Source organism: Scyliorhinus torazame, chromosome 19 (assembly GCF_047496885.1).
Source record: "Scyliorhinus torazame isolate Kashiwa2021f chromosome 19, sScyTor2.1, whole genome shotgun sequence".
NCBI lineage: Eukaryota > Metazoa > Chordata > Chondrichthyes > Carcharhiniformes > Scyliorhinidae > Scyliorhinus > Scyliorhinus torazame.
In genome coordinates, this window is record NC_092725.1 from 103,234,084 (window position 1) to 103,257,665 (window position 23,582).

Here is a 23,582-nt window from a genome sequence, read left to right on the forward strand (position 1 = left end):
TTTTATAAATTCAGAGTACCCAATTAATTTTTTCCAATTTAGCGCGGCCAATCCACCTACCCTGCACATCTTTGGGTTGTGGGGGCGAAACTCTCGCAAACAGTGGGAGGATGTGCAAACTCCATACAGACAGTGACCCAGAGCCAGGATTGAACCTGGGACCTCCGTATCGTGAGGCAACAGTGCTAACCACTGCCACCATGCTGCCCTACCCATATTATTTTTAACCACTTCCTCGACCTAGTGCAGAAACCTTGAGGTTGTTCCTGTGCCTAGAATCATGTCCACTTGATATTGATGTTCCTCATTCTTTGTACTAAAATATCAGTTCTCTGCATCAAATTTCATGTTTGTGTTCACTCATTCCACCAGCCTGCCTCTTGTTCGCTGATGCATGTTATCTGATTGAAATGGTTGCTTCGGGAAGCAAGACTGAGATATCAAAAAAAATATTGCTTGAGAAGTATTAAATATACATTTAGCATTCTTAATTTTGGTTCGATTTTGAACAAATGTCCTTTTTGAATCCTAAAATCAAAGTAACAGCCTTAAATCCTCTAAGAATGAAAGAAGTTATACATGTGTTACTCTGCAATCCTGTTTTTAAAAATGTATTTTATTACAAACATGTATCAAAACCGGTTACAGCGAGCAAACCCCCTGGGAAACCTGCTTCCCTACAATCAGCTATACAGTCTGCACACATTTTTCCTCTTTTTCACCCCCCCCCCTCCTCTGTGACGAACAGCCCCTCAAACATCCCCACCTTTCCTCAAACCCCCTGAAGAGCCCCTTAACTCATACTTTATCTTCTTCAATCGCAGGAAGTCTTACAGGTCACCCAACCACCGGTGGCGATGCCGACTGCCACTCCAGCAAATTTCGCCACCATGCAATCAGAGGCGAAGGCCAAGACATCGGCCTTCTTCCTCTCCATGAGTTCCGGCTTCTCTGAGACCCCAAATATCACCACCCAAAGGGTATGTGTCTGCCTTCTTCTCCACTATTCTGGCTAAGACTGCGAACACTCCTGCCCAGAATCTTCTCAATTTTTCACACCACCAAAACATGTGCACGTGATTCGCTGGCCCCGCCCACATCTCTCAACTCATCTGCTACCCCATAGTCATATGCGCCCTGTTCATAACCTTAAACTGTATCAGGCTCATCCTTGCACATGAGGTCCCATTCCCCCTATGCAGTGCCTCACTCCATGCTCCCCAATTGATCTCCCCTCCCAACTCCGCTTCCCATTTCTCCTTTATCTTCACAACCCGCTTGCCTCCCTGGTGTGTGTGCGCGGAACTGAAACATACAGCAGGAGGTCATCGGAATAGAGCGACACCCGATGCTTGCTCTGCAATCCTTAAAGACAATAATAAACTTGTCTGTCTGAATATTAGAAATTATAATTTTGTGGATCATATTAGCCAGTTATATATACATTTTGAGAGAGTTGTAGTCTGTTCTGTTTTGCTCTCTCTTCTACTTAAAATACTTCAGTAGCTGTCAAACGCAGAATCATACAGTTATAGCAAATGGGAAAAGGTTAAAGTTACAGTTACAAACTAAGATAATTCTGCACAAAAAACATTGGCTAAACACTTAGAGCACCATCTTCAGACTTTAAAAAAAAAAAAAAAAATGTTTTTATTCTCCATTTTCACATTTTCCTTCTAAATTTACACCCCACCCACAAACTGTAAACGGTAACAATACAAAATCAATCCCCTTAACAATACCAACGATCCCATCCTCCACCACCCCAAACAACGGCCCACCTGTCTATATATGCATCCAATAAAACAAACCCTCCCACGGTGGAAACAAAATACAAAGGAGAAGAAGGAGCCCCCCCCCCCCCCCCCCCCCCCCCCCCCCCCCCCAAAACCTCTGTTCCTTTCCCCCAACTTTCCACCCCAGCTAGACCACTCTGACCCTGTTCTGCCAGGCTCCGATGGCCGCAGCCTCCCCCCCCCCCCCCCCCCCCACCTCACTCTCTGTTCACTGGCCGGCTTAAACCGGCCCCCGCCCAGGTCCCTTTCCCCCTTGCCCGGCCCTAGGAAAGCCCAGAAATCCCCTTTTAGCACACACACCCCACATATCCACCTACACCCCAAAGAGCCCTCATTTAGAGTGAAAGTCCCATCACTTCCCTTGTCCAAATATATACAACATTGGCTCCTTTAGCCCATACACCCGCACGCAGTGAAACAAAAAAGAAGAAAATACAGTCATGAGGTTACATCGGCACATGGCCATTTCTCAATTTCTCCGTTCTGCCACAGTCCTTCTGCCTTCGCAAACTCCTCCGCTGCTTCCGCTGTTCCAAAATAAAAGTCCCTGAGCTTGTAAGTCACCCTCCGCTTCGCTGGATATACAATGCCACACTGCACCTTGCTAATGTACAGTGCCCTCTTCACCCGGTTGAAGGCAGCTCGCCAGCTCCACCGTAAAGTCCTGGTATACCAGCTCCAGCCCACTGCACCACCCGCTTCTGCTTGGCCCAGTTCAGGACCTTCTCCTTCACACTGTACCTCCCGGAAGCACAGAGTCACTACCCTTGGCGGCTCATTCTCCTTTGGTACAGGCCTCCGCAACCGATGAGCCCGATCCAGTTCATATCGGGAGGGATCCTCCCCCTTGCCCAATAGTTTCGCCAGCATCGCGGCAAAATACTCAGTTGGACTTGGTCCTTCAACTCCTTCGGGCAGCCCCACAATCCTCAAATTCTGACTATCTTCAGATATAAGAAAAGGTTGCAGAAAAAGATGTTTGGTTATCATTTAAACTGGTTACAAGTTGAGATATGGAAATTCCTCTTTAATATTTTATTTTGAAAATTATTTTTCTTCATTTTCTTCAGAATTTACCCCCCCCACCAACAAACAGTAGATGTTAATGAATACAATATCAATCCCCCTACCAACAACGATCCCATCCTCCCATCTCACTGCCCACCTGACAATATAGCATCAAATAAAATTAAACCTCCCAAGAAGGAAAAAAAGAATCCGGAATCGCCCCTGGTCACCATTGACACAAAAGTCCAACCCCCCCCCCCCCCCCCCCCAATATTCAGTGCCATCCAATCCCCGAAAGCGTACCGTGAATGGCACCCATGAATTGTAGATTCCCCCCCCCCCCCCCCCACCACCACCACCACCACCCTCCCAGACTCCTCCCCTCCACTTCATCTTGTAACCCCCCCCCCCCCAACCTCTGTTCATTCCCCCAACTTTTCACCCCGCTGGACTCACCGAAACCTGTTCTACCAGGCACCCCCCCCCCCCCCCCCCCCCCCCCCCCCAACCTCACTCCCGTTCACTGGCTGGCTTAAACCGGCCAGCATGGAGGCCCCCGCCTGGGTCTCCTGCCCCCTTGCCCGATCCCAGGAAAACCAAGAAATCCCCTTTACACACAACCCCCGCATACACACCCAAGCCCCAAAGAACCATCATTGCAAATGAAAGTCCCAACTCTTCCCTTGTCCAAATAATCGCCTCCTCCACTAGCACTTTCAATACTGCCCCCATCTCATTCTTCATCACTTCCATGTGCTTTGTGAATTGTTTTTCAGGTTCCACAACCATCACTTTGGTCATTTCTTCTGCTGTGAGCGATGTGGCCTCCCCTGGTGCTCCAGCCTCCACTTTCCTTGCAGTTCCTGCGCTGACTTTTCCACTCACCAGCGGAATTTCATTAACCCCCTTTCTCACAGCCGTTTTTTCCCCATGCTTGGACATGTCTCCTCCCTGTGCCGCCTTACAGCTTTTTCAGCCTCCGTTGCCCATGGGACCGGGCGTTAAAACCCCAAAATTTCTATTCCTGAGTGGGAGCCCTCCAGTGTGCGGCTGCCTCCCGCCCGCCGTCACCGGAAGTCTCCTTTAATATTTGAATCAGCATTTTCCTACACATCGCAATTTGAAAAGTTGTTAGATTTCAGTTTTGCATGAACTGAGGACAAGAAGATTTTCCAAAACCTTTACATGCATGTGAACTGTGTAGTGAATTTTGATTTTTATTTTGATTTTTTTCAGTGTAGTGAATTTTGTATTTTACTTTGATTTTTTTCAGTGCAACATATTTTCAGTGCAACATATTCAATGACTTATTGCAACCCTATTGTGGTGAGGATAATCAATTCCTTCAACATTTTACATAAGTATTATTTGTATGACTTTCAGAGGCTTTGGAATTGTAGCTGGTAAATGGGTAGCATTTTTATAGTGATTGAATTGACTCTGGTTCTGTGATGCAGGTGCAGTACCTCCAATGGATTAGTGAAATCACAATCCGTAGAAAGATCATAAGGTTTTGACTTTGTCTACTGAAAGCTAGTGACTTGAAACAAACCTGTTGGACTTTAACCTGGTGTTGTAAGACTTCTTACTGTGCCCACCCCAGTAACGCTGGCATCTCCACATCATAAAAGGTCTTGATTAATGTGCTTGGTTTTGGACAAAAATTGCAGTTTTAACTTTTAAAGTGAGATATTTGTCTTTTTAATGTCTTAGGAGGATCCAACATTAGAACAAAACTTTAAAGGTCATAAAGATGTGGTCACCAGTGTTGATTTTAACCCAAACAACAAGCAGCTAGGTAAGTACTGGGAATTTTGCGCTGTATCAAATGTGAACATAGAGAGACAGTGCTTCCATTCTTCATACCTGTGCCTCTATATAGGCACAATGGCTTAGCTTTGTATTCTCGTCCCCATTCCTCCCTCATCCCCTCAATGCCCAGCTTTCCCTGAATCCTTGAGTTTAAGCTCTTGGGAATTTTTTACTGTGTTAAAGGTATTATATGTATGCAAGTTGCTCTTAATCCTAGTATAGCCTTGTAAATGTCCTTGTAGGTTTTTTTTGTGTTGTAATATATCCCATATATGAAAAACCACTTTGCTTGAAAAAAAAAATCATCTTTTGTGCATCTAGTGTCATATACCATTTCTTACAGTTTGCAATCATTGATTATTCAAAATACTATTTTACTGTTAATTGTTCAGTGTTTTGGAGGCCCTGAGATTGTATTTGAGATAATTGAACATTACTCCAAGTGATTGAATTGAGTCAGGTTAAATGAAAGTAAGCAATAAAGATGTAATATTACAATATTTAAATTGGAGTCATAAAATCACCATTAACACTATAAAAGAAGAAGCTTGTGCAGTGATATGCTATGTTTTTAGGGTTCTAAAGGGACTAATTAATATTGGCCATGGCAGGATATTTCATCTCGTCTCAAACAGTAAAACCAGAGGACACTATTAGAAGAAGGCTGAATTCAAAGCTAATCTGTGTAAACCATATTTTAGTGAGTAAGTAGCCAATCTATGGAACTGGCTCGCCCAGGAGATGGTGGCAGTTATTCATTGAAATGCAAATTAAATAGCATTCTTTCTGAATGTTTTGGAATAAGGTTTGTCATTTAAATCGCAATAATAAGTGTTATGTGCATGGGAGGGACAGGAGACTATGGCTCCCAAAAGTGCTCTACCATTAGGAGTCGTCTTGCACAATGGCTGGGCTGTTGTATTCTTTTTTAAAATGTATTTTATTACAAACGTGTATCAAAACGGGTTACAGCGAATAAACATCCTAAGAAACATACTTCCCAACAATCAACTATACAGTCTTTACAGATTTTCCCCCTTTTTCACCCCCCCCCCCCCCTCCGCAAATAACAGCCCCTCAAACACCGGTCACAAACATCCCCCACCTTTCCTCAATCCCTCCTGAAGAGCCCTGTAGCCATGTAAAATGGCTGACGCCCGATTAGAATGGTCAAACCCCGATTTTAAAATGGCGAAAGGAAGAGGCTGATGGGAAGATCAGCCAACGGAACTCAAACGGACAGCTGCAGGTAAAACAGTGTATTCTCCTCTGGGGAAGTCAGTCCAGACCGATACCTGCAGCCATCAACATCACAACAACCCAGCCATCTGCATTTTAATCAGCCATCCATGGGAACAATTGCTATAAATTAGCAACTCCAAGCTGACCCAGACCTTTCAGCGCCAGCAGGGGCTAACACAAAGAAAGGTAAACGACCACCCCCCCCGATCAAGGAATCGCTCCAGTATTGGAGCATATCGAACCAAGTGATTGGGACCAAGTCCAATCACTTGGAACCAGGTACAAGGTCTGCCCCGAGAGGCGGGAAGCCCCTGGGGACTATCAGAATAGGGGCCAAGTTCAACTCGACCCTTCTTTTTCTGCTCTCAACCTTCGAGACCCTTCTACAAGAAACCGTAAGTTTTACTCCAGCGATCGCTAGCAGATAGGCACTCCTGACTATCGACTTGTACCAGCTTTTGAATCCCGCAGGCTCCGAACCAATTCGAAAGACCATTTGTTTCCCTGACCTGGTGGGTCATTTCCAAAGGTAAGTATTGGCCTTTAGTGGTAGGTAGTAGTCTAGAAGTAGGATTAGTGTACAAGTATTAATTGCTGTATATAATAAATGAGCGTTGATTTAACTCCTACTAAGCGGTGTGTTGCATTATTAATCATTACTTGGACTTGAACCACGTGGCGGTATCAGAAAGATACCTGGCGACTCATGAGCAAAAGTGACAGAATAAGAATAAGTAAACTAAGGCTAAAACGAGCAACACCCCTTAACTCAGCCCTTATCTTCTCTAATCGCAGGAAGTCGTACAGGTCACCCAACCAAGCCGCTACCAATCAGGCTCATCCTTGCACAAGAGGATGTCCCATTTACCCTATGCAGTGCCTCACTCCATGCTTCCCAATTGATCTCTCCTCCCAACTCCACTTCCCATTGCTCCTTGATCTTCCCAACTCCACTTCACATTTCACTTCACATTTCTCCTTGATCTTCAGAGCTGTTGTATTCTAACTGATGGAAATTGATTGTGCTATAATTAGTCAACAACCTGGATGTTCCCCTCCAAGTCACTTATCATCTTGCCTTGGAAATATATTGCTGTTACTTCACTTGTCACTGGGTCTAAATCCTGGAATTACCTCCCTAACAGTACTGTGGGTGTACCTACACTCCAGGGACTGCAGTGGCTCAAGATGGTAGCTCACCACCACCTTCTGATGGGCAATAAATGATGGCTGGCCTGTGATGCCTGCAGCCCATAAAATGAATTTTTAAAAAACTCCATTATTGTATTATGAGACTCTGGGATGGCAATCATTGAGCGAGATGGACCTTAGAAACTGCTAGGCGAGAAAAGACCATGTTCCTTTACGTACTGGTAAAAAGATAAATAGAATACAGTACAGGCACGGTAGCACAGTGGTTAGCATTTACTTAGCAGCAGGCACTTGGGTTTGATTCCTGGCTTGAGTCACTGCCTATGCGGAGTCTGCGCATTCTCCCTGTGTCTGCGTGGGTTTCCTCCGGGTGCTCCGGTTTCATCCCACAAGTCCCTAAAGACGTGCTTGTTAGGTGAATTGGACATTCTGAATTCTGGCTCTGTGAACCCGAACAGGCGGAGTGTGGCGACTAGGGGCTTTTCACAGTAACTCTGTTGCAGTGTTAACTTGTGACACTAATAAAGATTATAGATTGTGACAGATTGGGCCCGAGTCTTTATTTTAAATTTAGAGAACCCAATTTTTTTTTTTTTCCCAATTAAGGGGCAATTTAGTGTGGCCAATCCACCAAACCTGCACATCTTTGAGTTGTGGGGGTGAAGCCCACGCAGACACAGGGAGAATGTTGCAAGCTCAAGGCTATTTAATGAGAGAAGGGCCTGGGGACGTTAATGATGTAGTCATCAGAAATCCGTGACTGGTGAAACAAAGCAACTGTCCCATCAATACACCTTTGCTTTTACAGTAAAGTATAAGACTAGGAATGCTATGCTTTCTCTGCATTTGGACTAGTTTGGATTATTGTGCCGAGTTTCAATCCCCTGATATAATGGAATATGTAGGCTGTCTGGATTGATAACTAGTTGGCCAGACTATAAAGAACTGAACTTTTACTTTCTATTGCTCTGGTTTTATCAGGCTCTCATCCATAATTGTGTTCTTGCATTATTGGTATCATCTTGGTAAATTGTGAAATGCTTGTATGTTTTTAAATTCAAACCGCTGTATAAAAGCAAGTTGTTGGTGGTCCAGTTCCACAGCTCCAATATCCTATATATAATGGGGTGACCAAAACTGTCCATAGTACCGACATAACCATACCACACTTGAGCTAGATGACTAGTTTTCAATTAAACAATAGACTATTTTAGAGTAAGCAGCAAGGAATGCTCTTTTTGTCAGAATAGAAAATGTTGATCTAAAATCCTGTTGGTGATGGTTGTTCGAAATTTAGTTGTACTTGAAATTTTTAAAGTTTTATTTTATCTTAATTCTGGTTAGTGACATGAATAAATCATAGAATTTACAGTGCAGAAGGAGGCCATTTGGCCCATCGAGTCTGTAACGGCCTTTGGAAAGAGGCCCCACCCCTCCACCCTATCTCTGTTATCCCAGTAACCCCACCTAACCTTTTTGGACAGGCAATTTATGATGGTCAATCCACCTAACCTGCACATCTTTGGACTGAGGGGGGCACCCGGAGGAAACCCACGGAAACACTGGGACAACGTGCAGACTCTGCACAGACAGTGACCCAAGCTGGGAATCGAACCTGGGACCCTGGAACTGTGAAGCAATTGTGCTAACCACTGTGCTACCGTGCTACCAAATGGATGGTAAATCACTTATATTTGAAGAATGTATTTATAAAGTTATATAATTTGATGGATTTCAATTGCATTAACTTATGATGTCTACCTAAAGATCCGAGCTGGATTTTTTAAACACAAACTTTTTGATTATTGATCATTTGCTTTTGTATTTTTTCAACAGTTGCATTAAAAAAACTCTAGACACAGTGTACTTCTATAGTGCTCATTACATATAAAATATGCTTTACAGAGGGGCTGAATAGTTGCTGAGCAGACTGTAATATTGGAACACTGGAAAGTGCATGTAAGAAACAACCATGTAATTAGGAATGGACAAGCCTATGAAGTAACTTGAAGTTTAAACACCACAACCTTCAATCTGTTCTTAACACTGAAACCAGGAGGCAGCAAGTTGGCGCAGTGGATTAGCCTTGCTGCCTCACAGCGCTGAGGTCCCAGGTTCGATGCCAGCTCTGGGTCACTGTCCGTGTGGAGTTTGCACATTCTCCCTGTGTTTGCGTGGGTTTCGCCCCCACAACCCAAAGATGTGCAGTCCAGGTGGATTGGCCACACTAAATTGCTCCTTAATTGGAAAAAAAATGAATTGGGTAAACTAAATTTATATTAAAAGAAAAACACTGAAGTTTGAGAACAAGGGTGATGGTAGTGCAGGACTTAGTGTAGCCATCTAACTTGTAGTTTTAAAATGCTTGACAGTGGCGGCACGGTGGAGCAGTGGTTAGCATGGCTGCCTCACTGCGCTGAGGACCTGGGTTCAATCCTGGCCCTGGGTCACTGTCCGTGTGGAGTTTGCACTCACCCTGTGTCTGCGTGGGACTTACCCGCACAACCCAAAGATGTGCAGGGTTGGCCACACCAAATTGCCCCTTAATTGGAAAAATTAAAATTAAAAATTAAAATGGTTGACAGATGCCAATAAGGGGGGGGGGGGGTATTGCAGAACTCCAGTTCTGAAGTAATAAAAGCATGGATCGCGTGACGGTTGTAAGAATGTGGAGAGATGAAAGAAGTGATCTTGAACCATTGTGACAGTTTAGGAATCAATTTACCAAGGTTCCAAAAGTCTGTGCCTGTGCCAAGTCTTTGAAGTTATCAGATCTGGCAAGGACCCTGCAGACCCCAACACATGGACCCGGCCATCGCCTCATCTGCAACCGTGACCCAGAGACGTCATCCACTAACCGGCCTTCAACCCATCCACGCCGGAGCGTGGTCTGGACATCCACCGACCTGTGAAGACAAACCACAGCCCGACAGCGACCCGGCACACTCGACCGCAGAGACCCATCTTCCAACATGGAAACCGCAAGCATGGCAACAAATCCTCCATCCAGACACCGACCAGAGTGAAGAACCTCATTGGACACAACTATACCCTTAATCCCGCATACTCTCACCGTCTCCTTGGCTTGAAAAGAAGCAGGCACTCCAGGAAGCGTGGAAAACGTGCAGGCCTGCAGGTGAGAGTGAAACAATGTGGCCCCAAAGACCCTCTGCCGAGCTAATGTCTAATCTCTAGAAAACAAGATGGAAGAACTTCAAGCCAGACTCACTTTTCAAAGAGAACCGAGGGACTGCTGTGTGCTCTGTTTCACAGATGTGGCTCACTCCTGCTTCACCGGACTGTGCCCTACAACCAGAGGGCTTCTCAATCTACCAAATGGACTGTACGGTGGCCTCAGGCAAGGCTAGGGGAGGTGGGGTCTGCCTCCTGATCAACACCTCCTGGTGCCTAGATGTAGTAACACTGGTGAGTTTCTGCTCCCCGGACCTAGAATACCTGACGCTAAAATGCTGCCCCTACTCCTTCCGCGGGAGTTCAGCTCTATTATCCTGGCGGCAGTTTACATCCCATGCGAATGTGAAAATCGCGATGGACGAAATATTCACCACCACAAATAGCCTTGAAACGAGTCCTTGTTCATCGCAGCTGCGGATGTCAATCGAGCCAAGCTTAAGAGCGTACTACCAAGTTACCACCAACACGTCACCGGATTCCCAAACTTTCCCAAAGGCTTGCAATCACTTAGGGTGGCATGGTGCGTATGTTAGCACTGCTGCCTACGGCACTGAGGACCCAGGTTCGATCCTGGCCCTGGGTCCTTGTCTGTGTGGAGTTTGCACTTTCTCCCCGTGTCTGCGTGGGTTTCACCCCCACAGCCCAAAGATGTGCAGGGTAGGTGGATTGGCCATGCTAAATTGCCCCTTAATTGGAAAAATAAATTGGATACTCAAAAGTTTATTTTTTTTTTTAAATCACTTCTTTCACCTCCACATCTTTCTTAACTGTCACACAACTCCTGTTTATCACTTCAGAACTGGAGTTCTGCAATACTCCCTTTATCCTTGTCAACCATTTTACAGCTATAATTCAGATGGGTACACTTAAATCCTGCACCACCATCACCCTTGTCCCCTTCAAGTTCCACTGGTTTCAGAGGACTGTTTTGAAGTTTAAACAAGGGCAACCTTCAATCGCTTCATCGGCTTTTTCATTCCTAATTTCATGCTTGTTTCTTACATGTGTCTTCCAGTATTCCTTCACATAGAATAAGAATCGAAGTTTTAATAAAATAAAATCAAGCTCTGATCTTTAGGTTGACATCCAAGTCAATGAAATTGAAGTCTTAAATCTAAGCCAAAGAGAAGGCATATAAATTGACCAGAAAAAGAAGCCAGCCTGAGGACTGGGAGAAATTTAAAATTCAGCAGAGGACGACAAAGGGTTTAATCCGGAAGGAGAAAATAAAATGAGATTAAGTTTGCAGGAAACATAAAAACTGACTGCAAAAGCTTCTAAAGAGATGTGAAGAGAAAAAGACTGTAGGTCTTAGTTAGAATCGGGTGAATTCATAATAGGCAACCAAGGGATGGCAGACCAGTTGAACAAATACTTTGGATCTGGCTTCACGAAGGAGGACACCAATAACTTTCCAGAAATACTAGGGGACAATAACTTTCCAGAAATACTAGGGGACAGAGGGTCCAACGTGAAGGAAGAACTGAAAGAAATCCTTATTAGTCAGGAAAATGTATTTGGGAAATTGATGGGAGTAAGGATTAAAACCTGATACTCTGCATCCCAGATGCAGAGTACTTAACAAAGTGGCCCTAGAATGAGTGGACTCATTGGTGATCATTTTCCAGCATTCTATAGACTCTGGAAGATGGATTGGAGGGTAGCTAATGTAACCAACCCACTTTCTTAAAAAACGAGGGTGTGAGAAAATGGGGAATTATAGACCAGTTAGCCTGACATCTGGGTGGGGAAAATGCTGGAGTCAGTTATTACGGGTGAAATAACTGAGCATTTAGAAATTGGGGACAGGATCAGTCCAAGTCAGCATGGATTCACTGAAGGGAAATCATGCTTGACAAATTTTCTGGAATTTTGAGGATGTGACGAGTAGAGTGGACAAGGGTGAACCAGTGGATGGTGTGTATCTGGACTTTCAAAAAGCTTTTGACAAGGTCCCACAGGAGATAGTGAACAAAAAAAGCTCATGGTATTGGGGGTAATGTATTGACGTGGATAGAGAACTGGTTGGCAGACAGGAAGGAGAGTGAGAGTAAGCGGGTCCTTTTCAGAGTGGAAGGCAGTGACTATTGGGGTATCGCAGGGTTCAGTGCTGGACCCAGCTGTTCACAATATACATTAATGATTTGGACAAAGAAATTGCATGCAATATCTCCAGATTTGCAGATGACACTAAGCTGGGTGGCAATGTGTGCTGTGAGGAGGATGCAAAGAGGCTGCAGGCTGGCTGAGTGGGCAAATACTTGGCAAATGCAATATAATGTGGGTAAATGTGAGGTTATCCACTTCGGCTGGCAAAAACGGGAAGGCAGATTATTATCTGAATGGTGGCAGTTTGGAAGTGCAATGAGACCTGGGTGTCATGGTGGAACAGTCGCTGAAGGTTGGCATGCAGGTACAGCAGGTGGTGAGGAAAGCTAATGGGATGCTGGCCTTCATAGAAGTAGGGATATCTTGCTGCAGTTATACAGGGCCATTTGGCCCTATATACTTTGGGTATTGTGTGCAGTTTTGGTTACCTAGTTTGAGGAAGCGCATTCTTGCTATTGAGGATGTCCACTAAAGATTCACCAGACTAATTCCTGGGATGGCAGGGCTGACCTATGAAGAAAGACTATCGACTGGGCTTGTACTCTAGTTTAGAAGAATGAGGGGGGATCACCTAGAAACATATAAAATCCGGACGGCACTGGACAGGCTAGATGTGGAAAAATATTCCCGATATTGGGGACGTCCAGAACTAAGGTTCACAGCCTATGAATAAGGAGTAAGCCATTCAGGACTGAGGAGGAAGAACTTCTCTCAGTTGTGAACCTATGGCATTCTCTATCACAAAGTTGCTGGGGCCCATTTGTTGGATATATCCAAGAGGGAGCTGGACGTGGCCCTTGCGGCTAAAGGGATCAAGGGCGTATTGAGCGAAAGCGGGAGTAGGATACTGAATCTGCATGATTGCCCATTATCCTATTGCATGGTGGTGCAGGCTCGAATAGCCTACCCCTACACCTATTTTCTATGTTTCTTTTTTTAATTGTTTTTATTGAAGCTTTTTCCAACCAGAATTTTTTCATAACGGAAAAATAAACAAATATTTAACAACTAGGTGGCTGTTATCATTGTACAAAAAGAAAATATACATTAAATAGACAAGGCCCCCCCCCTCCGAGTTGCTGCTGACATTTTACCGCTCCCCTAGAAAGTCAAGGAAATGTTGCCACCACCTGGAGGACCCCAGCAAGGACCCTCAAGTCCAACTTTATTTGCTCCAGGTTGAGGAACCCAGCCATATCACTAACCCTAGGTCTCCACGCTCGGGGGGGGGGGGGGGGGGGGAGGGGAGAGGGGAGAGGAGAGTCCCAAGTCCCTCCACATTAACAAGATCCGTCTCCAGGCTACCAGGGAGGCAAAGGCCAACACCTCTGCCTCTTTCGCTTCCTGCACTCCCCGATCCTCCGACACCACAAAGATCGCTATTGTTGGACTCTGCCTCACCCGCGTGTCCAAAATCCTGGACATAGCCCTCGCAAAGCCCTGCCAGAATTCTTTAATCGCTGGGCATGCCCAAAACATGTGGACATGGTTCGGCGGACTCCCTGCACACCTCGTGCACCTGTCCTCCACCCCAAAGAACTTGCTCATGCTCGCTGTCGTCATGTGAGCCCGGTGTACCACCTTAAACTGAATTAAGCTGAGCCTGGCACATGATGCAGACAAATTCACCCTGCCCAGGGCATCAGCCCACAGGCCCTCATCTAGCACCTCGCCTAGCTCCTCCTCCCACTTGCCCTTCAGCTCCTCCATTGAGGCTTCCTCCGCCTCCTGCAGCTCCTGGTATATGTCCGACACCTTCCCCGCTCCTACCCAGATGCCAGACACTACCCTGTCCTGTATCCTTCGAGGGGGTAGCAGCGGAAATGTCCCCACCTGGTTTTTGAGAGAGTCCCCGAGGTATCTGAAAGAATTTCCCGGGGGCAGTCCGAACTTCTCCAGCGCCTTTGAAGGATTTAGGGATGAAAATGGGGAGGCACTGAAAAACGAACAGAAATCTAGGAAGAACCGTCATCTTCACAGTCTGCACACTTCCCGCCAGGGAAAGCGGGAGCGTGTCCCACCTTTTAAAGTCTCCCTCCATCTGCTCGACAAGCAGAGATAAATTGAGCCTGTGTAGGGCATCCCAGTTCCTAGCCACCTGTATACCCAAGTAACAAAAGCTCCTCTCCACGATCTTGAGCGGGAGCTCTCCCAGTCTCTCCTCCTGACCCCTAGTGTGGACCACGGAACAGCTCACTTTTCCCCACGTTCAACTTGTACCCCGAGAAACTCCCAAAGTCCCCCAGGATCTTGCTAGTCCCTTAACTATCACCTCCAACTCAATCGGGGCCCCCAGTCCCTCCACCCGATCCTCGTCCACCCTTGGGAACCTCAATCGATCCATAAATTGCTTCATCCCATCCCCTCCCCTCGGGGGTTCTGACGTACAGCTTCCCATAAAACTCCTTGAAGACTTCATTGATCCCCTCTGGGCTCAACACCGTATTACCTTCCTTATCCCTCACTCCCCCGATCTCCCTGGCCTCCTCTCTCCTGCGAAGTTGGTGCGCCAGCATCCTACTTGCTTTCTCCCATACTCGTAGACTGCCCCTTTCACTTTCCTCAACTGTGCCTCCGCCTTCCCCGTGGTCAGCAAATCGAACTCCGCCTGTAATCTCCGGTGCTCCTTTAGCAGCCCCCCCCCCCCCCCCCCCCCCCCCCCCCCCCCCCCCCCCCCCCTCAGGGGCCTCCGTGTACTTCCTGCCCACCCTAAGCATCTCTCCCTCTTCTCTTGGTGGGACCTAATCGAGTTTAACTCCCCTCTGATGACTGCCTTCATAGCCTCCAAAACCGTTGTTGCTGTTACCTCCCCTATGTCATTTGTTATCACACAGTTCTGAATACTCCTCCTTATCCGCCCACACACCTCTCCATCCGCCAGCAGCCCCACATCCAGTCTCCAGAGAGGCCGCTGCCCCCGCTCCACCCCCAGTCGCAAGTCCACCCAGCGCGGGGCATGGTCCGAGACCTCAATGGCCGAATACTCAACCCCCTCCACCCTCTGGATTAATGCCCTGCTCAACACAAAGTTAATCCGCGAGTAGACTTTATGGACATGGGAGAAAAAGGAGAATTATTTCGCCCTTGGCTGCGCGAATCTCCACGTGTCCACGCACCCCCCCCCCCCCCCATCTGATCCATGACCCCTCTCAGGGCCCTGGGCGCCGCCGGTCTCTTTCCCGACCTGGACTTAGACCGGTCCAGCACCGGACCAAAGACCGTATTAAAGTTTCCCCCACCCATGATCAAGTTACTTGACTCCAAGTCCAGGATTTTACCCAACATGCACCTCATGAATTCCGCATCATCCCAGTTCGGGGCATACACGTTCACCAACACCACCCGGGCCCCCTGTAGCTTGCCACTCACCATTATGTACCTGCCTCCCTTGTCCGCCACAATGCTCCCTGCCTCAAATGCCACCCGTTTACTAACCAAAATTGCCAACCCTCTGGTCTTTGAGTCTAGCCCTGAGTGGAACACCTGGCCCACCCATCCCCCTCCTTAACCTTGTTTGTTCAGCGAGTTTTAAGTGCGCCTCCTACAGCATGACCACGTCTGCCTTCAACCCCTTTAAATGCGAGAACCCTCTTGACCGGCCCATTCAGGCCCCTCACATTCCATGTGATCAGCCTGGACTGGGGGTTGGCACCCTCCCCTCCCTGCCGACTAGCCGTCTCCCTTTTTCGGCCAGCCACGTGCCTGTGCACCCCCCACCCCCGCTCGCTCCAGCCCTCCTGCTGGAGGCCCCCCAACCAAACTCTTCATCCGTCCCCAATAGTTGACTCCCCTTCAGTCAGCAAAGCAGCACCCCAGCCCCCCATGCCAAGCACCTGCTTAGCACTGATTTTCCCCCCATTACGCTTCTGTAAGTCAGCTGACCCCAGCCGCTCCCGCCTCTATCTCCAAACTTACTATTGTCTCCTCCTTCGGGGCCCCCAACCCCTCCTCCCCCAGAGTAAGAGGGCAAGTGCCATCCAGATCCTTCCTGTGCAACGGACAACATAACACTGGCATTCCTCCGCCCCCTGAAACAAAAACAGGAAAAGAAAAGCAAACAAAAATTCTACTAACAATCTTATACCAGGCCAACACCCGGTTTCGCATCTCCGCCAGCGCATTTCACCCACGTGCAGCTGCCCCTTAGTTCAAATCCAGCTTTTCGTGCTTAATGAATGTCCACGCCTCGTCCGGCGTATCAAAATAATGGTGCCTGTCCTGGTACGTTACCCAAAGTCTCGCTGGATGCAGGAGCCCGAACTTCACCCTTTTGCTGTGGAGGACCGCCTTAGCCTAGTTGAAACCCGCACGCCTCCTTGCCAGTTCAGCCCCCAAGGTGTATGCGAATCTCGCCGTTCTCTCACTTACTTCTCCGCTCCTTCTTTGCCCAACGCAAGACACACTCCCTGTCTGTGAAGCGGTGGAACCTTATCACCATCGCCCTCAGTGGTTTGTTCGCCCTAGGCTTCCTTGCGAGGATTCTATGCGCCCCATCCAGTTCTAAGGGCCGCGGAAGGACCCGCGCCCATCAGCGTCTCCAGCATAGTAGTCACATACGTGCTCGTGTCCGCCCCCTCCGCACCTTCAGGGAGGTCCAGAATCCGCAGGTTGTGACTTCTAGACCTATATTCGAGGTCATCCAGTTTCTCCTGCCATCTCTTGTGTAAGGCCTCGTGCGCCTCCATCGTGACCGCCAGGCCCAGGATCTCATCCTCATTCTCAGATACCTTCCTCTCCACCTCTTTAATCGCCTTCTCCTGCACCTTCTGAGTCTCCACCATCTTTTCCATGGAGGCCTTCATAGGGGCCAGCATCTCCGTCTTCAGCTCTGCGAAGCAGCTCCTCAAAGTCTTGCTGCTCTCTCGACCACTGGTCCCACGCTGCTTGATCTGCGCCGGCCGCCATTTTGTCCTCCCGGACCCGCTCCGCTCGCTTGCCCGCAATCGCTCTTTTAACACCCCCGCTCCTAGTTCCCTCCATACAGCAGTGGGGGGAACCTCTCCAGTGTCCTTTCCCATGCAGGTAATCACCGCCCAAGTACTGTTGCCACCCCATTTTAAGGCCCGAAACTCCGATCCCGGCGGGAGCTGCCGTGTGCGCGACCTATTCGGATATGGCCGCTACCGGACGTGCTATTTTCTATGTTTCTAATAATAATCAACATACCATCGATTTATTCAGGTGACCAACCAGAATTGGGATAAAATTAAACTTTAAAAATACCAAGTACAACTAAATTTGCAACAACCATCACCAGCAGGATTTTAATCAACTTTTGATGATTTCTTTCTATTCTGACAGGACCATTCATTGCTGCTTACTCTAAATATAGTCTGTTGTGTAATTGAAAACTAGTTATCTGGCTCAAGGACGGTGTGGGTATGTCTAGTATGGACAGTTGTGGTCACCCCATTATAGATAGGATCGTGGAGCTGTGGAACTGGACCACCAATCGCTTGCATACAGCGCTTTGAATTAAAAAAAATAATACAAGCACTTTACAATTTTCCAAGACGATACCAATAATGTAAGAATATAATTATGGATGAGAGCCTGGTAAAACTGGAGAAGTGGAAAGTAAAAGTTCAGTTCTTTACAGCCTGGCAAATTGGTTATCAATCCAATGGCCCGGAACAGATATGGGAGTTGGTCGATAGCTTTAAGTTCCTGGGGGTCGTCATCACCAACAGTCTGTCCTGGTCCACTCACGTTGATGCAACAGTCAAGAAAGCCCAACAACGTCTCTACTTCCTATGGAAGCTAAAGAAATTTGACCATGTCTGCATCAACTTTCTCAAACTTCTACAGATGTGCGATAGAGAGCATCCTATCCGGCTGCATCACAGTCTGGTATGGCAACTGGTCTGTCCCAAGATCGGAAGAAACTGCAAACTGTGGTGAACTCAGCCCAATGCATCACAAGCTTGCCACCCCCACATTGATTCTGTGTACACCTCTCACTGCCTCAGGAAGGCAGACAGCATTATCAGAGACCCCTCCCACCCAGGCATTGCCTTCTTCCAGACCCTTCCATCAGGTAGAAGCTACAGACATCTGAAGACTCGCACATTCAGACATAGGAATAGCTTCTTCCCCACAGCTACAAGACTCCTCAACGACTCTCCCTCAGACTGATCTGTTCCCTGTAGGAACACTATTCACGACGCCCTATGCTGCTCTTGCTCATGTATTTGCTTTGTTTGCCCCTTATTCCGCACTGTAACCAATCACTGTTTTGTCGATGTACCATTTGTCAATGTTCTCTGTTGATTATTCTTGTGTCTACTATGTACGTACTGTGTACGTTCCTCGGCCGCAGAAAAATACTTTTCACTGTACTTCGGTGCATGTGACAAATCAAATCCAGAATCTTTTCCAGACAGCCTATGTATTCCTTTTGTCAGGGAATGGAAGCTAGATGTGACTAACATCTCGGTAGATTGTAGAGATATCCGCAACTGATTCCATAGTTGCATTTGTCATTTATTGTGTGGTGTGTTCTACCAGATTGACTGTTAATTCACATTTACCTGATACTTGCTCTGAATGTTAGGCCAATGTAAATTGTCGATTTTTAAAATAAATTTAAAGTGCCCAATTCTTTTTTCCCCAATTAAGAGGCAATTTAGCGCATCCAATCCACCTAGCCTTCACGTCTTTAGGTTGTGGGGGTGAGACCCGTGCAGACACGGGAAGTAAATTGCCTATTTAAACAATGTTGTTGATCACTAACTGGATCTCAACAACAACCTGGGGGCCTGGCCAAGGATCATAAAGTAAATATGAGAACCATTTTTTGTACTCCATTAATTATATTTCTCGAAGTCGTGTAAACACTGAACTTCCTTGCACTTTCAAATTCTGCATTGAGATTTTTAATTTCTACCAGATCTAAACGAACAAAGGAGGTGTTCATTGAATTTTTTTGTACAAGTAACAGCATCTCATGCAATATCCTGATGATTATGTGGCTAAGTTCCCAGATTGAGGCTTGACCCCTCCAGTTTCTGACTCAAAAGTGAGGTTCTCATCCCAGGAGACAGTCCAAGATTGTAAACCACTTAAGCTCCATTCCAGTTACTTATGTTCCTGGAGCTTGTCAATGAGGTAATCACCCTTGTAAGCACTCTTTTTGGTATTCATTATTCTCGATTGAAAACTAATAAAAATTTGTAAAACTAAATGACAAATGTATAAAAGCAGCATAGAGAAAGCAGACCGAATAGTGACTTGCAATGAAATGTGTGGCTTTACATGTCAGATGGTAGGTAGAAGTTAATCAAGTGTCTCTGATGCACCATATGGAAGGGCAAAGTACATTATTAGCCAGTGATTAGATTGGCTTCTGGCTGTGCTGCAGAATAAGGAACAAGGAAGAAAATACATTATTTATCAACTGTTTCATGTCTTGCTGGGAATCAACAAACTTCTTGCGATTGGCATTATAAATGGTGTAACTAGCACTTGAAGAATTAGCATAGAAGTAATAAATGACCTTGTAAAATATAAGCATGAAAGCAAAGTACTGTAGATGCTGGAAATCTGAAATAAAATAGAAAATGCTGGAAAAATTTCTGGTCTGGCAGCATCGGTGGAGAGAGAAACAAAGTTAGTGAGTGAAAGCCCTCACCAGTAGTCTTTCAATTCCATATGACTTAAAGCTGCAAAATGTATATCACTGTTTTATGTCACTGTCCCTTTTCCAGTGCATGAGGATTTAATATGTCCCAATGTGAATGTGGTTTTGCTCCATTGCACTATACAATGATGTACCTCTACAGTCTCTTCCTGTTTCCAGGGGTTGACTATTTTCTGGTGTCCTCTCTTTATCTTGGCGATTCTGTGTCTTTCTAGGATATGCCAAGCATTTTCATTCTGTCTTCCGTAAGGGAAAAATAGAGACCTACAACAGAATGGAAAAAAAAATAAAAAAAATGTCATTTCCCTTTGTTTAAAAAAAAGTCCAAAGATAATTGGGGGACAGTGACCACAATTCGGTGACGTTTACGTTAATGATGGAACGGGATAAGTATACACCGCAGGGCAAGAGTTATAGCTGGGGGAAGGGCAATTATGATGCCATTAGACGTGACTTGGGGGGGGGGGGGGGGGGTGGGGGGGGGGAAGGAGAGATAAGGTGGAGAAGTAGGCTGCAAGTGTTGGGCACACTGGATAAGTGGAGCTTGTTCAAGGATCAGCTACTGCGTGTTCTTGATAAGTATGTACCGGTCAGGCAGGGGGGGGGAAGGCATCGAGCGAGGGAACCGTGGTTTACCAAAGAAGTGGAATCTCTTGTTAAGAGGAAGAAGGAGGCCTATGTGAAGATGAGGTGTGACGTTTCAGTTGGGGCGATGGATAGTTACAAGGTAGCGAGGAAGGATCTAAAGAGAGAGCTAAGACGAGCAAGGAGGGGACATGAGAAGTATTTGGCAGGTAGGATCAAGGAAAACCCAAAAGCTTTCTATAGGTATGTCAGGAATAAGCGAATGACTAGGAAAAGAGTAGGACCAGTCAAGGACAGGGATGGGAAGTTGTGTGTGGAGTCTGAAGAGATAGGCTGTATCGTTCTATGTTCTATGATAATCACTTTTTACAGCAGAACCACTAAATGAATATTTTTCGTCAGTATTCACTCAGGAAAAAGATAATGTTGTGGAGGAGAATGCTGAGACCCAGGCTAATAGAATAGATGGCATTGAGGTACGTAGGGAAGAGGTGTTGGCAATTCTGGACAGGCTGAAAATAGATAAGTCCCCGGGTCCTGATGGGATTTATCCTAGGATTCTCTGGAAGGCCAGGGAAGAGATTGCTGGACCTTTGGCTTTGATTTTTATGTCATCTTAGGTTACAGGAATAGTGCCAGAGGACTGGAGGATAGCAAATGTGGTCCCTTTGTTCAAAAAGGGGAGCAGAGACAACCCTGGCAACTATAGACCGGTGGGCCTCACGTCTGTAGTGGGTAAAGTCTTGGAGGGGATTATAAGAGACGAGATTTATAATCATCTAGATAGGAATAATATGATCAGGGATAGTCAGCATGGCTTTGTGAAGGGTAGGTCATGCCTCACAAACCTTATCGAGTTCTTTGAGAAGGTGACTGAACAGGTAGACGAGGGTAGAGCAGTTGATGTGGTGTATATGGATTTCAGCAAAGCGTTTGATCAGGTTCCCCATGGTAGGCTATTGCAGAAAATACGGAGGCTGGGGATTGAGGGTGATTTAGAGATGTGAATCAGAAATTGGCTAGCTGAAAGAAGACAGGGTGGTGGTTGATGGGAAATGTTCAGAATGGAGTTCAGTCACAAGTGGAGTACCACAAGGATCTGTTCTGGGGCCGTTGCTGTTTATCATTTTTATCAATGACCTAGAGGAAGGTGCAGAAGGGTGGGTGAGTAAATTTGCAGACGATACTAAAGTCGGTGGTGTTGTCGATAGTGTGGAAGGCTGTAGCAGGTTACAGAGGAATATAGATAAGCTGCAGAGCTGGGCTGAGATGGCAAATGGAGTTTAATGTAGAGAAGTGTGAGGTGATTCACTTTGTAAGGAATAACAGGAATGCGGAATATTTGGCTAATGGTAAAGTTCTTGGAAGTGTGGATGAGCAGAGGGATCTAGGTATCCATGTACATAGATCCCTGAAAGTTGCCACCCAGGTTGATAGGGTTGTGAAGAAGGCCTATGGAGTGTTGGCCTTTATTGGTAGAGGGATTGAGTTCCGGAGTCGGGAGGTCATGTTGCAGCTGTACAGAACTCTGGTACGGCCGCATTTGGAGTATTGCGTACAGTTCTGGTCACCGCATTATAGGAAGGACGTGGAGGCTTTGGAGCGGGTGCAGAGGAGATTTACCAGGATGTTGCCTGGTATGGAGGGAAAATCTTATGAGGAAAGGCTGATGGACTTGAGGTTGTTTTCGTTGGAGAGAAGAAGGTTAAGAGGAGACTTAATAGAGGCATACAAAATGATCAGGGGGTTGGATCGGGTGGACAGTGAGAGCCTTCTCCCGCGGATGGAAATGGCTGGCACGAGGGGACATAGCTTTAAACTGAGGGGTAATAGATATAGGTCAGAGGTAGGTTCTTTACGCAAAGAGTAGTGAGGCCGTGGAATGCCCTACCTGCTACAGTAGTGAACTCGCCAACATTGAGGGCATTTAAAAGTTTATTGGATAAACATATGGATGATAATGGCATAGTGTAGGTTAGATGGCTTTTGTTTCAGTGCAACATCGTGGGCCGAAGGGCCTGTACTGCGCTGTATCGTTCTATGTTCTATGATAATCACTTTTTACAGCAGAACCATTAAGCTCGGTTTAATTACCTCCTCCCTCTCATACTGGGATATTATTCGGAGAGTTTTTCCCCAGGAGAAATTTTTTTCAAACAAACTCTGTTCACTGAAGTTTTAACTAATATTCTGAATGGAAAAAATCTTTACCCCCAAAGACTAAACATCATAAGTCAATTTGAAAAAAATCATCTCTCACCCATTTGTGTCAGAATGTTGATTTCATCTGCAATTATGGACTAGAGGACATGCCACACACTGGGTGTTTGAACCAAGACTACAACAGTAGCCAGATTTGTAAAAAAGAATGCTGTTGAGGGCATTCACTCGCTACGATAAAGGTTAGAAAATGTGGAGAATTGCTAGAGGTTAGTTACAATGACATATTGTCATATGCTCACATGGCAGGTTGTTTATTTTTTTTATCCAATCAGGGATGCAGACTTCACTGGCTAGGCCAGCATTTATAGCCCATCCATAATTGCCCATGAGAAAGTGCTGGTGAGCTGTCGACTTGAACTGCTACAGTCCATGTGATGTAGATACCCCCACAGTGCTGTTGGGGAGAGTTCCAGGATTTTTACCCAATGAAAAAGAACAGCGATTTGTAGTTCCAAATCAGGTTGGTGTCCGGCTTGGAGGGGAGCTTTCAAGTCCTGGCATTCCCATCTATCTGCTGTCTTTGACCCTCTGGATGGTAGTGGTCATGGGTTTGCTGTCTAGGAAGCCTTGGTGAGTTCCTGTATTGCTGCTACTGTGTGTTGATAGTGGAGAGGGTCAAGGGTACCCTATTCTCAAGCACTTGAGCAGGCTGCTTTGTCCTGCATGGTGTCATGCAATGTTGTTAGAGCTGCACTCATCCAGGCAAGTGAAGAGTATTCCATCACACTCCTGTCTTGCCTTTTGTGTACAGGCTTTGGGGAGTAAGGTGGTGAGTTCGCCACTGAAGGATTCTTTGCATTGTATTTTGTCCAACTAGAATG

The 23,582-nt window shown here is 46.3% G+C and overlaps 1 protein-coding gene across 4 annotated transcripts in view; it reads left to right on the plus strand.

Moving 5' to 3' along the window:
• The window catches only part of LOC140396383 (uncharacterized), a 176,744-nt gene that overhangs the window by 23,846 nt on the left and 129,316 nt on the right, over positions 1-23,582 (plus strand). The window contains exons 2-3 of one of the 4 annotated variants that reach the window (XM_072484962.1): positions 4,078-4,130; positions 4,518-4,602. The exons of 1 other annotated variant lie outside the window; for it this stretch is intronic. In XM_072484962.1, coding sequence (XP_072341063.1) covers positions 4,078-4,130; positions 4,518-4,602 — 138 coding nt within the window. Of the gene's footprint in view, positions 1-4,077; positions 4,131-4,517; positions 4,603-8,494; positions 8,690-23,582 lie in introns of all 4 variants that reach the window. 2 more of the 4 variants (XM_072484965.1, XM_072484963.1) reach the window with 2 other exon arrangements.